This window comes from Pleurodeles waltl, chromosome 4_2 (genome assembly GCF_031143425.1).
Source record: "Pleurodeles waltl isolate 20211129_DDA chromosome 4_2, aPleWal1.hap1.20221129, whole genome shotgun sequence".
Lineage (NCBI taxonomy): Eukaryota > Metazoa > Chordata > Amphibia > Caudata > Salamandridae > Pleurodeles > Pleurodeles waltl.
The window spans coordinates 949373689-949388791 of record NC_090443.1 but is presented as its reverse complement, the minus strand read 5'-3'; the positions used below and the strand labels follow the sequence as shown (position 1 = coordinate 949388791).

General features: G+C 42.8%; 1 protein-coding gene across 1 annotated transcript in view; it reads left to right on the top strand.

Annotated features, from left to right (window-relative positions):
• LURAP1 (leucine rich adaptor protein 1) overlaps positions 1-14560 on the top strand; it is a 99543-nt gene extending 84983 nt beyond the window's left edge. The window contains exon 2 of the mRNA XM_069232760.1: positions 8945-14560. Within this exon, the coding sequence (XP_069088861.1) occupies positions 8945-9694 (750 nt within the window). The 3' untranslated portion in view covers positions 9695-14560. The remainder of the gene's footprint in view (positions 1-8944) is intronic.
• The last annotated feature ends 543 nt before the right edge of the window (positions 14561-15103 follow it).

The following is a 15103-nucleotide window of genomic DNA, read 5'->3' as shown; positions in this document are numbered from 1 at the left end:
TGCATTGGCACATTAAAGTGAGACATATTCACTTTGCAGTTGCTTGTTGGAGAAGACGTTATCAGGCTGACTGCAAGAGACGCCAGGAATCTTCTTGTGACCACCTCTGACTGGGCAGTAGTCTTGGCAGTGGCACAGGTCTTGAGTCGGCACAGAACTAAGACCAAGAACCTGCAGCTGGGAGCAACAGCGACAACACCTAAGAAAGAGGCTGGAATTTAGGAAGAGGGTCAAGTTTGCAAGGCCTGTTAGGACGCTCCAATAGTTCCTACTGGAATGTGCCTAGACTTAGGCCTTTACCAGTATTGGAGCTATGTCAGAGTTATGGCTAAGATTGTAGTTTACAGTGTTTTACCTGTTTATTTTTAAGCTTGGATATTATCGTTTAATGCAATCTAATTTTTTTATGTTACGTCAATTGATACTTATTTGACTGCATGTAACCCAAACTGGATTCATGGCTCTAGAACAGTGGTTCCCAACCTGTGGTCCGGGTACCCCTGGGGGTCCACAAAGTCTTCTCAGGGGGTCCGCGAGAGCCCAGAAAATTAAAAAATATTAACAAATATTGACAAATTAGGTCCCCAGCTTCCAGTAATGACTCAGACGGGGGTCCCCAGATTCCCATGATGATTCCGTGGGGGTCCCAGGGTTCCATTAATGTTAAAGTGGGGGTCCACAGAAACCAAAAGGTTGGGAACCACTGCTCTAGAAGGTAACACATAACCAGTTGAGCTACCACCTCTTGACGGACAACCAAGGTGTGAGTTCTCTGAGACAGCCTGAATATATTGAATGGGCCAGAGATCAGAGGGATGGACAGGTCAGGGCTGGAGGCTAGAACCACCTTGGTGACCTCTTGGGAATGTCCAAAGATGACCTGTGAGCCCGACCCAGAGTGTAGGTGAGTACACATCCACAGGTGAACACCAGGGCAAGATCGCGAATAGTCTGAGCTCTTATGAAAAAATGTTGGCATACCGCACTTACTTTTATTTATTTAATTTGTATTATTATGTATTTACTTATTTATTTATATTAAGCAGTAATACTAGCAGACATAAATAAAAGAAGTGAACAGTGCTCTGGGAGGCACTTGCTCTCCTGCTAATGAAGACGCACCCCAGGAAGTTATTGGAGAAGTTGCATTGCCTGATCGCCTGCCATCAACTACAGCCTGAATCACTTGTGACACAAAGGGGGTTATTCCAACTTTGGAGGAAGTGGTAATCCGTCCCAAAAGTGACGGTAAAGTGACGGATATACCACCAGCAGTATTACGAGTCCATTATATCCTATGGAACTCGTAATACTGCTGGTGGTAAATCTGTCACATTTGGGACGGATTACCACCTCCTCCAAAGTTGGAATAACCCCCAAAGCGTTGAGGAGCAGTAACAGTATTCCCTGTGTGATTGCCGATGCACTTGGGTCCACCTAAATTAATGAATTTGGCTAAGTAGTATTTCTGACTCATATATGAGGTTTTCTATGTTTCCACCTGCAATCTTCTTTACCACCAACCTCCCACCTTTAGTATGTAAAATTAATTGTTTGTCCAGACTAAAGGCCTAGAAAAAGTAATTTAGGACTGAAACGTGTTGACGGTATACCTCTGTAGTTGTAGTTGAACCTTGGAGGTGTGTTACTGCAGGTGATATAAATGCTGCCATAATTTCTGTATTTCTTTTAAACTAGAATGGTGTGATGAATGAGTGAGTGGATCTCTTTCTCGGGCTGCGAAATAAAGGGAGAGAAATCTGTGTTTATTGGCAAAATTATGTAATATTTTGCTATTTTAACTGTTAAAAAAATATAATAATGTGTGTAAAGTATTGCATTCTGTTTTATTTGTTGTTTAATTCGCTTTCCCGATTCATTCAGAGTAAGATACATGTCCCTTAATGAACAGGGTGTGCAAGAATTATTGTTAGAATCTGCTGGAGTTAACGGCTAAAGGCATTGACCAGATTTATTTTTAGGCAGGTTCTTTTGGTGCTTAATATGTGCCGGTGTTTGTCGGTGCTCAGGTCCGGGTCTTATTTTCGAACACTAGAATTAGCTGCAGTGGCAACTGCCGCAGTAAAATAAAGTAAAAATGGGTACTGATAAAAAATGCACTTTGTTGTCTTATGGAAAGGCTCTTTCGGTTGTCACAGGTAGGAGACTGTGCATATACTACTACTGAGTACACACTGTGGCCATCCTGGTATATCTGGAGCAGAGCCACAGGCACATACAAGCTGGACAGATGACATTCCCAGCCAAGCCTGATGTCCCCACGCTGGAGGGCCATCCGGCTCCCAAGTTCCGACTGAGCTGGGATAAGATAACCCTGCAGCCATTTCATGGTCCATCTTTTTCCTCTGGCAGCAATAGTGGAAGTGGCCAAAGCCCACTTTACGGTGGCAAGTGGCCACTTTCACTGCCGGGTGTAAAGTGGGAGGGGCAGAATTTGAAGGACCAACTAAAAATATCTTGGGCCCCTGACACATTTTTTTATTTCTTGAGATTTTAAAATTAGGTACTGCCTACGTAGGAGTCTGAAGAGAGTATGAATTGAGGAAGTGGATGAAGGGAGCGGATTTAAACATGGAAGGAAGATCCAGTATGGGCCAATGCCATTATAACAAAAGAAGCAAGGTTTTGTGGACGTGTACAGCACATGGCTTCTGCTGCCATGCCTCGACTTGTGACATGAAGATGGGCACAGTACTTAGAAGTGCTGGCTAGGCCTCGTGTAAGGCAGGCCTGTGGCGAGGAGAGGTACAGGAGCAGTGCTGACCAGTGCTGGTACTGGCTGTCAGAAGCACCCCCTGCTTTGTTGAGAAGACCTTATCCTGCTCCACTAGAAGCAGAACAGCCTAGGGAAGAAGTTCTGGTACTTTGCAGTAAGTTGTGCAGGAGAAATGCTGGACATCGCTTGTACTTTCAGGTAATAGTTTACAAACACTACCGTGACGTGCTGGCATTGGGGTGTGAGACACTGTAAAGGGCTAGCCCTGCACCAGCCAGGTGCTTCAAATGTAAGGTGACCACGCGTCCCGGATTTGCCGGGACGGTCCCGGTTTTTCACCAGTTGGCCCGGCAGATTTCGGGAAATTTAGCTAATGTCCCGTTTTTTAGAGGGTCGCCTGAAAACGTTAGGAAGTTTTTTTTTGTTTTTTTTTTTTGTTTTCCAAAAAAGAGGTAGTAAGCGGTGCTATCAGAAAGCAATTTAAATAACAAGCATTTTACTCGCTTTAAAAATTGCATTCTATTTGGGTTCTTAGTACTTCTTCTGTAATTCTCTGCTAATGAGCGCTGTCGTTCTCCGCGCCAGGTTGAAGTAAAATTGTAGTCCTTCTTTCTGTTTTTGGTGTAATGCTACCGGGTTCCTGGAGTGTATTCTTTCAACTGCAGGTGCAGCCCTCGTCCCATTCTTCCCCTGCGGAGTCAGTGCAGCCATAAGGTAAGGTATTGCAGCAGCGTCCGAGCGCCACCTAGTGGCGGTGCAAAACCACTACAAAAGGCCCGAAATGCATCTTTTTCAGTTTACTAAACGCAATGCTGGGATATTTCTGTTTCGACAGGACCAGACATAATCTTCATGGTGTTCGTTTTCTATAGAGTACTGAAGCAAAAATCCGCGCTGACGTGGCGCTTTACAAGCTGCCCGCTGCAGACACCAGAGCAGACATACCGAGTGACTCACAAATTTCTGGTATTTCACTGCGAAATCAGAATTATCCTCACTGTGCCTGTTCGGCGTCTTGGTCTTAATTTGGGGCATCTGCACCTAAAAAAATCACATCTTCCGTAGCCACGGGCCTGGCACGTGGGAACGGTGTTTGCGTCACTGAGATAAAATGTGCTGAAAAAATGTAGCCCCACGAGCGGAATGGATGACTGTTCTCCAGGCCCAGGGAGCCCAATGCCCTCCCTCCCCTGTTCCGACCGGGCCGTGATGTCCGTCAAACACGATAATCCGGGGACCATGGAGTTAGCCTCCCAGCCCCCGCCGTGCCTCTACAGCAGGTTTGGGTACACTTTAAAGTCTGCTTCTATTTGTGAAAGTGTTGCATAACCCCAGTGATGTGAGGTGTCAGTCAGTATCTCTAGTTAGAAAGCAACCATCTCTCCCCCTCCAGGTATTTCTGTGCCTTCAGGTTAATCACACCGTGGAGGGGCCAGACTGGGACAGGGGATAGGCTCAGAGGCCAGAATAAAAGTGGTTTGCAAATTAGGTTGTGAAAACAGTGACCTAGGTTTGTAAATCGAACAACTTTGAACTTTTATCTGGGAGATCTCTGAGGGATGGGAAACTTCAGGCATTTGTGTTTGCCGCAGATAGCCAGTGCAATAATGCTGTTGAAATACAGCGGTATTATTAAAAAAAAAAAAGCTAAAACAAATTCACCCAATTGACACACTCCCATTGTTTTACCCACAACGTGCTATTACGCATCAGTGTTGCCTTTGGTGACACACCATCCATAGAGCATCTTTGTTATTCCCCAGAGTTTTAAGGCATAGGGAAAGTAGACTATTGCCCGGGCCCCCCCACCTTCATAGGGCCCCCTGGGAAAGTGAACTTTCTCCCCATCTCACGTCTGTGTATTTTTTTATCTTAACCTTTATTGTATAATTCGACATAGGCCTTGAATTAGCAAAGATGGGTGAAATAATACACAGTTCCAACATTTTCACCAGGGGCGTAGCTTCGTGAGGGTGGCGGGGAGGGGGTGGGGCGGGGTTGTAGTGTGTTTATTAATACATTAATTTTCTGATAAATAGTTGGGTATAGGTGCTTCCAGTCGGGTATGATGAGATGTCGGCCGGAATTCACCAGGAATTTTTACACACATCCAGACAAAAACGCACACACACTCTTTCCCTCTCAGTTTCTAAAGTCATCAAAAATATTGGTAATTTTACAAAATATTATGTTTTCCCTCGCATAGTACCCCTGCCAATCCACATTCCTCTCGCTTTCCGCTGCCCCTCAGGCCCCTCCAATGCACCCTGCTTGTTCTATAATGTACTTAAACATTGCATGCAAGTCTGATTGTCAGAAAATCTGAGGCTTGCACACCCTCCAAGCTACGCCCCTCATTTTCACCTCTGCTGCCCTCTCAGTGCTTTACCTGACTCTGCAACCTTTTTCTGGGTTCAAGCATGTGATCCACAGATCACTCACATTACAGTGACGCAGAGAAATGTACTCTCCGAGATGCTTTACGAGTATTCCAACTTGTGAGCAGGAGATTGCAAACAGATCTCTTTAGGAAGTGCATTAGAAGCCTGGGGCAAATATTGGAAGCATTGTACCAAGAGGTGCTCTGGGCACACAGATCATCCGGTCCTTTAATGCCCCAGCAGGCACCTTAATCTCCCTAAACCAGCCTGCTAGTAGACGCACCTGTTCAGCAGGCGCAGCTAGTAAGATACCTTTGTGGTTAGTGTTTCTGCTGTGGTGAGCTGGGGCAGCTGGGAGGTGATGGGCTAAAAATCCGGTTGGTGTAAACTCAGTATTCACAGCTGCTATTAACATTTTACTCGGCTGTATGAGTGTGGTAACAAGTGGTAAGTAGAAACACAAGTTTAGGTAAACACACGTGTGTGTGTCTATATTTCCACCAGCTTTTATCAAATAAATGGTTGCTGTATGGGGGCATGTCACCATTTAGGTGGGCAGAGCTTAAGCTCCTGATGTCGCTTGCAGCAAAAATGGCAACCCTGCCACTGGCATCCCCCAATGCCATGGACATATCTCCAAGATGGAGAGGTGTGCTACATGGCTCTGTAGACCTGACAAGTGCTTATGTTACTAACACTTGAATTGAGGATTCCTATCGATCGCTGCCATCCTAGACAATTGAAAATAGACAAAGAACACACTGGTGAATGGCAAAGGCCATGCTTTTTTAATTCCATGTCTCCTAGAATTGGAGCTGTGTCCACTCTCACCTAATTACATTAAAAAAAATTACAACTCAGGAAGTGAGGTAGGGATTAACAGCATTGTCATAGGTGCAAAGTTGGTGTAATTTTTCAAAAAATGTCTTTGCACTAGCTGCATATGGACAGGTGCTGGCCAGTATCTCAGGACAGACAAGATGAAATCAATGCTTACTATATGCAATGGTGCCTGAAAATAGTCAGGTAGGTGGGGCAGTCTTGGGTGTGGAACCAAGGCAGCAGTCTGGCCCAAATCCTGGGAGGCAGAGTTTTGGGTGATTTGGTCCTCATAAAATAGCATGCGGGCTATCGGGGGTAGATGGGCAAAGTAGGGTGGCCTGAGGCAGTGGGCTAGAGCTGTCTGGCACTGGGCCACAGCTTCCAAAAGAAAGAGAGAGAGGGCCCTCCTATATCTATCACCCCAAGGGGACAGGGCACCGTAACACAGTGAAAAAATAAAACTCCCCAAGGGGAAGAAATCAATCAACACACAATCTCGAATATTCAATCGCTCCAATGATCAATCTCAAATAAAGGAATCTGATAATAATTACTACATAATACAATCCCATGCTGTTATAAAATCCAATATAACAAACCCAATGCAGAGAACATTAATAAAAAAATCACATATAAAATATAAAATCCAACATGAGGGAGACAAAAGAATACATCTACTATAGTCTATACAGAATTACAGAAGCCAGTCGATTTCTGTAACCAGCCCCTGTTTGATTAAGGCCTGCTCCTCCAGGTCCAGTAATGCCAATTAGCGTTGACGAGTTTCGGTGGTCTTTAAGGTCCTTTCACCACCTTCTTCAGAACTAAAGAATATACTCCCATCAAAAGCAAATCAAACCATTATCACCGATCCATATGTTAATATGTATACTGGCAAAAGTCAGGATGTGCACATTTTATATATTAAACATATGCAAACGGGAGTTTCATTGGAGTTGACAGTAACACTTGTTTTAGCACTCGCAAAGCCTTTCACAGGCACCTGCTGTGACTTACCCTCACTCACTGCATTTGTAAACAGTGTAAGTGCTGCTATAAGTGTGGAAATGGGTTTTGAAAGCAACAGCAGTACCCTTTTAGCATATGGGGTCATGTTTTACTGTTTCATGCAGAGGGAGCAAGTAGTATCAGGTTGACAAACCGCACTCCGCCCATTGCATTTACCTTCATTGAATGCATTGTGGCACTGCTTGGAATTAGGATTTGTTTGATGCAAAGGCTTGCTTTGCCATGCTGGAAAGAGAGGCACAATGTTGGCCACATGCTGCAATGCTTTGGCTGAAGGTGGTAGGACTGGCCGTTCCCTCGTCTCACTCCATTTACTTGTGGAATGAAAAAGGCAACACTGCTGTCTTCCTTGCTCCCACTATATGTTGGCTTCTGGTGTGTTGCTCAGGCTGTAGCCATGACATTGCTTAATTTGTAAAAGTACATGCGAGTGCCCAAATTGTTTCTAAGAAGTCCATTGCCCACTGCCACCCCTGGCGTCACCCATTTTCACCACTGGCGCCGCCAATTTTCACCAATGGCGCCCCCCATTTCCACCACTGGTGCCCCCCATTTCCACCACTGGTGCCGTCCATTTCCACCACTGGCCATACCCGTTGTCAAAGATGGTATGCATGCTTTCCTCGAGGGGAGGTATTCTACACTGAAAACCTTGAAAACCAAGGGTGAATGAGTGCATTTTACAGCATAATATTCATTATATTTGCTAAAATGTGATAGGCTGCATAAGAGCACTCAGAGTTGCTGGGAAGGAGCTAACCCCCTGTTTTCAGGAGGTGCGGGTGTACACATTGGATGTTAATAGCTTTTTGTCTGAATAGCATTCCCCTTGCCCCCCCTCTCCATTTTGAGAAGAACCTGTATACAGCCAAGGTTTTGGCAATGTTTGCAGCATCATTTTTTACCATTTCAAGAAAAAGGATGATCTCTGACTGATTGTGAAATTTGTTAAAAACAAGTGACTGTGTTTTGGAAAACATGAGAACAGTTAATTCATAGGAACTAATGTTTGAAATGTCCCAGTTGATCTTCGAGCCCGTTTTTGGGTTGAGAAAGACAAGACAACTATCAAAGCTTTTTTTTTACGCCTAGGCTTGTTTAGTCCTCTTTTGAACTCACAAATGTATTGTAGTTGATACCTTGAGCCTCCTGTAATGGTACAAAGCCCTTTCAGGAGTTTTGGAGGCTGGGTTTACTAACTGTGGTGGTGCCCTTCATAGGATGAGGACCTGTTTCAAAGTTTCAAGAATATATTTTGCAGGGAAGAAGAACCATGGTCGGTCCAGCACATGGCTCCTTCCAGTGATAGCCGTGTTCGAGGACTCGTCATTAATAAATAGAGCAGATTAGCTGTAAAGTGTAGAAATAAATGTTGCAACACAAGCGCAGGGTCCTGCAAATGTGCAGGGCCTGAGAATGCTGACCACTAACCCATCACCTATGGATGGGCCTGATGGTGAATAGGAAAGTCAGAAAAACAACCCTTGCTGCGTGCAATAAATGTTTCTCTTACCCTAATGTTCATTAATAATTATTTAATAATTACTCCCTTCCATAGCCTTTACCTTGTTGTTTGGAAAAATCTGTATGAAATGATCCATAACCAAACTTTGACAATCTTCTTTTCTAAACTATATTTAATAGTCAGAAGCCAGTGGGTAACACAGAAATTGAGTCAATATGATCATCGTGATACAATATAGAGTACATACAACACAGTCACACAAGTTTTGCATGAGTAATCTTGCCAAATGGATCATATGTTAAGTATCTCCAGTAGCGGTTGATTCAATTTCCAGACAATATAGCCGAACATGCAGTGTTTGATCTTTGGGTAAATGGATCATTGCTGTTATAAATCCTGCTGCTGCTTCACAAATCCTGAATAACATTTTTTATTGAGACTTTTAAGAGCTGAATTGATAGATCTAATTTCTTCTCAGTTTTTTGATATGTTCTTTTTTTGTTGTTCTAGGCTTACCTGAGAGCCATTGATGTCAGGATCCTTCAGCAGCTGGTGGCCGTCAATGAAGGGATTGAGGCTGTAAAGTGGATCATGGAGGAGAAGGGGACCCTTACGAGCCGATGCAGCAGCCTGACGAGTAGTCAGTACAGTTTGGTGGAAAGTCAGGAGACATCCAGGCGCGGGAGCTGGAGCAGCCTCCAAGACCCCAACGAGAGGCTGGACAGCATTTCTATTGGCAGCTACTTGGACACACTTGCCGATGATATGGACGAATACTGCCACAGCACATCAGAGTCATTAATGTCATCAACCCCAAACCGACCGGCTGCTCCGTTGACAGCTGTTGAACAAGACGTGGAGAAAAGAGACAAAGATAGAAGCAGTTCAAGTATGCCAGGGGGAAGTGCCACCAAGATAGAAAAGATTGGTATTGTCCAGAACTTCTTAAGAACTGATAACTTCTTTAAGACAAACAAAGACACAAACACAGCGGAGTCCAGCAAAACGACAAAGCAAGACTCACAGCAAAAACCCATAGCAAATGGATTGTGTGGCAAGCCAACAGCAGCTCCTGATCATGCTCTTGACACCAAGTTACCTGTAGTGAGAATGGCAGGCGTGTGCAGTCCGCCGGGAAAGCTGTACAAAAATGGGAAAGTTGACTTTGAGAAACACAAACCCAACAGCGGTAAACTGCATCTGGAATACGATGCCCACTGGCGCTGGGTGCAGTCCCAAGACGATGTAACGTTCTTGTAAATCTAACAAAGCTGGTCAGGAGGACCTCTGTGTTTATGCAGTGACTGCTGGGTCCAGTCTAACGTAGTGGGTGCTGCCTTGGAAATACCTACAAAGCTTTGCAGGTATCTCCCCACCCGTTTGATGGATGTTTGTCCGTGTTACAGATGTGACTGCAAAACTAAACATGTCACCAAGATTCTGCCTCATTGAGGCTCCGTTCCCAGAGGCAGGGCATCAGAACCTGTGGAAAGTTTGGCAAGCATTGAAAAACTAAATTAAAATATTTCAATAGCCTTGAGATTTGAAAGAGAAAATGTTCTTAAAAGTGCATGGTGGTTCTTTGATGCTGTGGTATTATGCACAGCAAAATGGCTTTACTTTGGGTATGGCACCAAGTGTAAAACAAATCTACAGGGAAAGTGAAGCAGGGATCAGTTGTAGTCAAAATGACTCTTGGCCAAGGTGCCTCAGAAGCAGACTGCACTTCTGTGTTGAGGGTGATATTGTAAAATAATAATAATATATACTGCCCAATTGAATACAGAGAGGTTCTAAGACAGAATTCTTATTTGAATTGTTTTTCTTGATCCCGAAAGAGAATTGATAAGCAGGGGCATGCCTTGAATTTCCTATAGAGCTGGAAAGCTCTTGCAGTGCACAGTGATCATGCATCGTTTTACCCCTTTTTATTTAAAAAAAAAGTAATGTCTGATTTAATGGAAGAAGCAGAATTGTTAGAGTCTGAATCAGTGTTCGATTCTAATGAAATGGTTACACAAACATAATAGCTCCAGCCTAACGTTTAGTGGCTGGTAATGGCGTAGCGTGGGGAGTGCAGGGGGGGCCGGCCGCACCGGGCGCAACATCTGGGGGGGGGACTCGAGTGCTAAAATCCACGGGTTAGGGGGCGCAAATGACTTGCCTTGCCCCGGGTGCTGACAACCCACGCTACGCCACTGGTGGCTGGTAATGGCAAGGGATATTTGGCACAAATGCACCTAGTTGGCTTTCATTTCTAAAGCTCGCATCTCCAATTGGAGCCAAAACACACACAGCACTTACTAAGGGTAGTATGAATCTAGGTCGGCGACTTGGGAAGATGTCATCTAAAAATGGAAGAAACCCTTCTGCATTGTGGTAAGTAGTCTTCCTGTCCCCTGATCTTTGTTGAACAATGCGTACACTGGATGGGCAGGGTATGACCGACTTGCCTAGCCTTCTTGCCTAAACATACCGAAGGTTTTCATCCGAAAGTGGGGCCCAAGATGGCTACAAACCCCACCTTCTTTCCTTACATTTCTCACTGATTCAGATGATCGCAAGGGTCTTGTCTGCCACCTGCGTTGTTGGCACCACAGGGGCAAGCACCCAGCAGTGAAGGGCAATGCGGGGGAACATTTCTCTCCAACATTGTCGTTCCCACCTAATTGTTTGATAGTGTTGCACATACACTAAGCCACAGATGTTCCTTTCATCAGTCAGTACTCAGTTACTTTGTGGCACAGTGCGGTGGTGGTAAGTCATAGCAGTACACGCTATGCTTTCCATATCCAAACCTTTTTAAAACGGTATTTTTTTGGAAGCCTATAAAGCATGCTCACGTTACAGAACATGGCTACAGTAAACGATTTGCCTTTTCCTCATAACACCTAAAAGATCATGCTCGCAATTTCTGCTATACTTCTTCTATTGACAGTTATTATACACTCCACGTTGGGTGGAGGAATTTTAACCCGTTACAGTACCCTTAGTTCAGGGCTAACTGTCAAAACTATAGGGGTTATTCTAACTTTGGAGGAGTGTTAATCTGTCCCAAAAGTGCCGGTAAAGTGACGGATATACCACCAGCCGTATTACGAGTTCCATAGGATATAATGGACTCGTAATACGGCTGGTGGTAAATCCGTCACTTTTCCGTCACTTTTGGGACGGATTAACACCTCCTCCAAAGTTAGAATAACCCCCTATGTGTCCTCCAAGTAGAACTGTAGAACATTAAGTTGTATGATCTGCCCCACATCACACATGCTATCTTAAAAAAAACAGTGTTTCTATCAGGCAGAGACATCTACTGTCGTTCTGAATGAAAATGCCATGATTTAGCCGGCCTCCAGCAACAATCATTTTATAGCTCATGGGAGGAATTCTAGATACCCTCCACGACACTGGTTTCCATGGACAAATATCTCTTTTTGATTCCAAGTAATGACTCCTTACAGGATAATAATATTGTTGCCATTGCCTGAATTTTGATTTATGGCTAAATTCATCATAGGCTACTCAAATCCTTGGCTTATTTGGAGTACTGAAATTATGGCACAATAACTCTGTTTATAAGCTTATGTCAACTCCCATTTTTGCAGGTCTCAAACACGCTGTACTTCATACCGATCATCTGCAGTGGTTAGTTTTATTATCCATTGAATCAATTCACAACTTAAGATGGAAGACCTAAGTGGGGTTGGTGGTCCTTTCTCACTTCTTTTTAACTATATATGTCACATATGCAGCAGGCTTATGTTGCTGGTTGTTGTGGTGATGGAGTCTGTTTTATCCTGCTGCTTGCTACTGGTCTTAGATTTTCGACAATGACAATCTCAATTTCGGGTACACTCTTGAAGATAAATAATTTTGCCTTCCTAGGTAGAAGTGGTGAATCTCAAGGCGTTATTGCACAAGATTGTCCTGAAGATGAAATGGGTGGTTGCCAAATGACAATAGGCACTGGAACCCAGATCGGGCTTTCTCTCATCTTGTAATCTTTAGTGACTATTACTCATATTTGTGCTGTCATGACACAGGTATCACAGGTGGATGGATTACTGTTATACTCAGGTGAAAAGGACAACATGTGATAAGGAAATCTCTGGAACAGTATTTTGTCTCCTTCACCGAACTCCTTGCTTCTGGTCTCTAAAAGATGGAAAACTCCAAAGATTCTGAAAACTCACCAATGAAAAGGCTGCACAGATGAGTGGGGCTTGAGATGGTTCTAATATGAGTGTCTGTTCTCTTTATAAAAATACAGACTAAAAAATGATTACATTCCAGAGGTATTGGCATGTACCACATGGATGTAAAACCCAGAAATGCACTCGCTCTGCTATGTGTGGTCCTAATTTGTGTTGATGAGTGTGTGCATTGTATTTGAGAATGTAACTTTTGTAAAATGGCATGGTGTTCTCTGAATGGACCTTAGCCCAGCTGCACATAGCTTGCTTCAGCTTGCCAAAGCGGACCTACAAATTCCCTTCTGCTTAGCATCAGTATTTTCTTTGTGTGCCATTTTGAATATAAGTATCAGATCATTTTGGTTGGGATATCTGTGCATGCTATGATAATGCATTTTCAAGCCTTCCTCGGGGTACCGATGGTTGCTCAGGTTACATAATCACTACCCAAAAGTGGTTGAGCGATACCTGTATTTGAGTATTGGTTGGGTTTGTGTCAAGATATATTTTGTGGCTCAACCTTCATTTGAATCAGCATTCAGATTGTCAATACTTTTTTTTTTTACACTAGATGGACTTCTTTTATGTGATGCTAGTTTTGCACACCTTTGGATCTTAGTGGTCAATTCTGCAGCAAATCAGCCAGTACTTATGCAGTGTGTGTGGATTTATCTGATGTATGTTCTTTTTTGGATTTCGTAAATACAGGTTGTAGCACGCAACTGGAAGATCTTCATAAACACCCACTGAGTCTTTCCAACTAAATAACCAAGCCCTGGTCTTTGAATAAATTATTAAATATAAACCAAGTTTCAATAAAAGTGATGTACTTGGGCTAATGCAAAGAACGGATAGATGAACTTCAATTTAGATTTATCCAACCATATCATTTCTCTCAGACAAAGTACTCTGGCCAAGTTATCTCTTCTTTAAAGTCACAAGTCTGACGTGCAATCAGTACAACTGGTTTGAATGACAAGTCAGTGCTGTGGCTTGATTGGCCTAAATTACAAAAACAAATCACATTGCTGCATTGCTGTCTTTTTATCACTAATAATGGAAGGCATTCATCTCATTAAATTTATCAGTCACGATTCTGACTAAGAATGATATTTTCCGCATCAACTAAACAATGTTGGGAACTTCTTTGGCAAAAATAAAAATATGTTTTATTTACTTTCCAATTAGAACGAAATAGCTTAAAACTATGTAAATTGGTTCATGTCGTAAATTGAATGTTTTCTTCAAAAACTGATAAAAATATGTTTCTGCTCATGGTTGAGGATCATGGAAAGCGGAATGTACACCACTAGCTATATTTCCTTCCTGTAAAAATAATCTTTTGTTGTTGCGTGGTTTACCTCATTCCTTGGTGCAAAACCTCATACACTTGACAAATTCAAAACCACTTCCACAAGTAGTTCAAACTTTCCTGGTGTTGATGCTGCATACTCAAAGTCTAGCATAGGTTCTCAAAACGGAGCCTAATCATTTTTTCTTCATGGAAGGCCTATATCCTAATCAAGTCATGTATTTATTATTAGCGTAACATAGATTCTGATAGCAACGGTAATCATTTGCTCGTGTGAAAGGTCTGTAACGACAAGGAATTGCTTAGTTGTTTGTGTGACCCTCAACCAATCCGCTTACATTGTAATCGCAAACTAAACCCTTAGGATGTTTCCAGCTTTTCAGGGTTGGGATGAGTACACTCAACAGTGGTTGACTCCACCATTGTGAACATTACAGGGAAAATTGATGGAGTGTTTGGCTTTGAGACCTTTGTGGTTTCTGCTTTCTCCCCAGTACTGCGCAATTTATTGGACGCTATATCATATGTACTGTAGTCACTGCTGGGGAATAAAGGTACTTTGCTGTGGTAGCAAAAACTTTGATCACTGTCCTAAATAAAAAAATAAAATCTTTGAATCAACATATGACTCAAGGCTATTTTTTAATGTTTTTTTGCTTCATATTCTATGTGATTTTTTTTCTTTTTCGTTTAATAGTGAACACAACTTATGTGTTAGCAATACTTGACTAAACGTATGAGAGAAACTTGTTTTAACAAATAGCGATGATCAAGATGTTTGTATCTGTATTTCCAAAAGCAAATTTGGGACTGTGGTGTCCACTTTTACTTGGTTTAAAAGTAATGAATTAGAAGTAACAAAAAAAACCTTTATAATAAAGCATTACGTTTGTGTGACAGAGGAAGATGCAGTTTCTTTGCTCATATTAGTATTTAGCTGATGCTTGCTGTTGTGAATTGTGTCTAATTTTCCTGATGCATGTGATGAGTGTCATAATATACTCTTGCCGCGGGTAACCCTAGGGTTTTGACTTCTTCCTTAAAAGTAGTCATTTTGAATTGTGTATTGATCTTCAGTGTTGTATATCAAGCAATAGTTGTGTATATCAACTTAATATTTACTTAACAAAATAAAAAGATAGCGATTCAATGGGATACACCTGC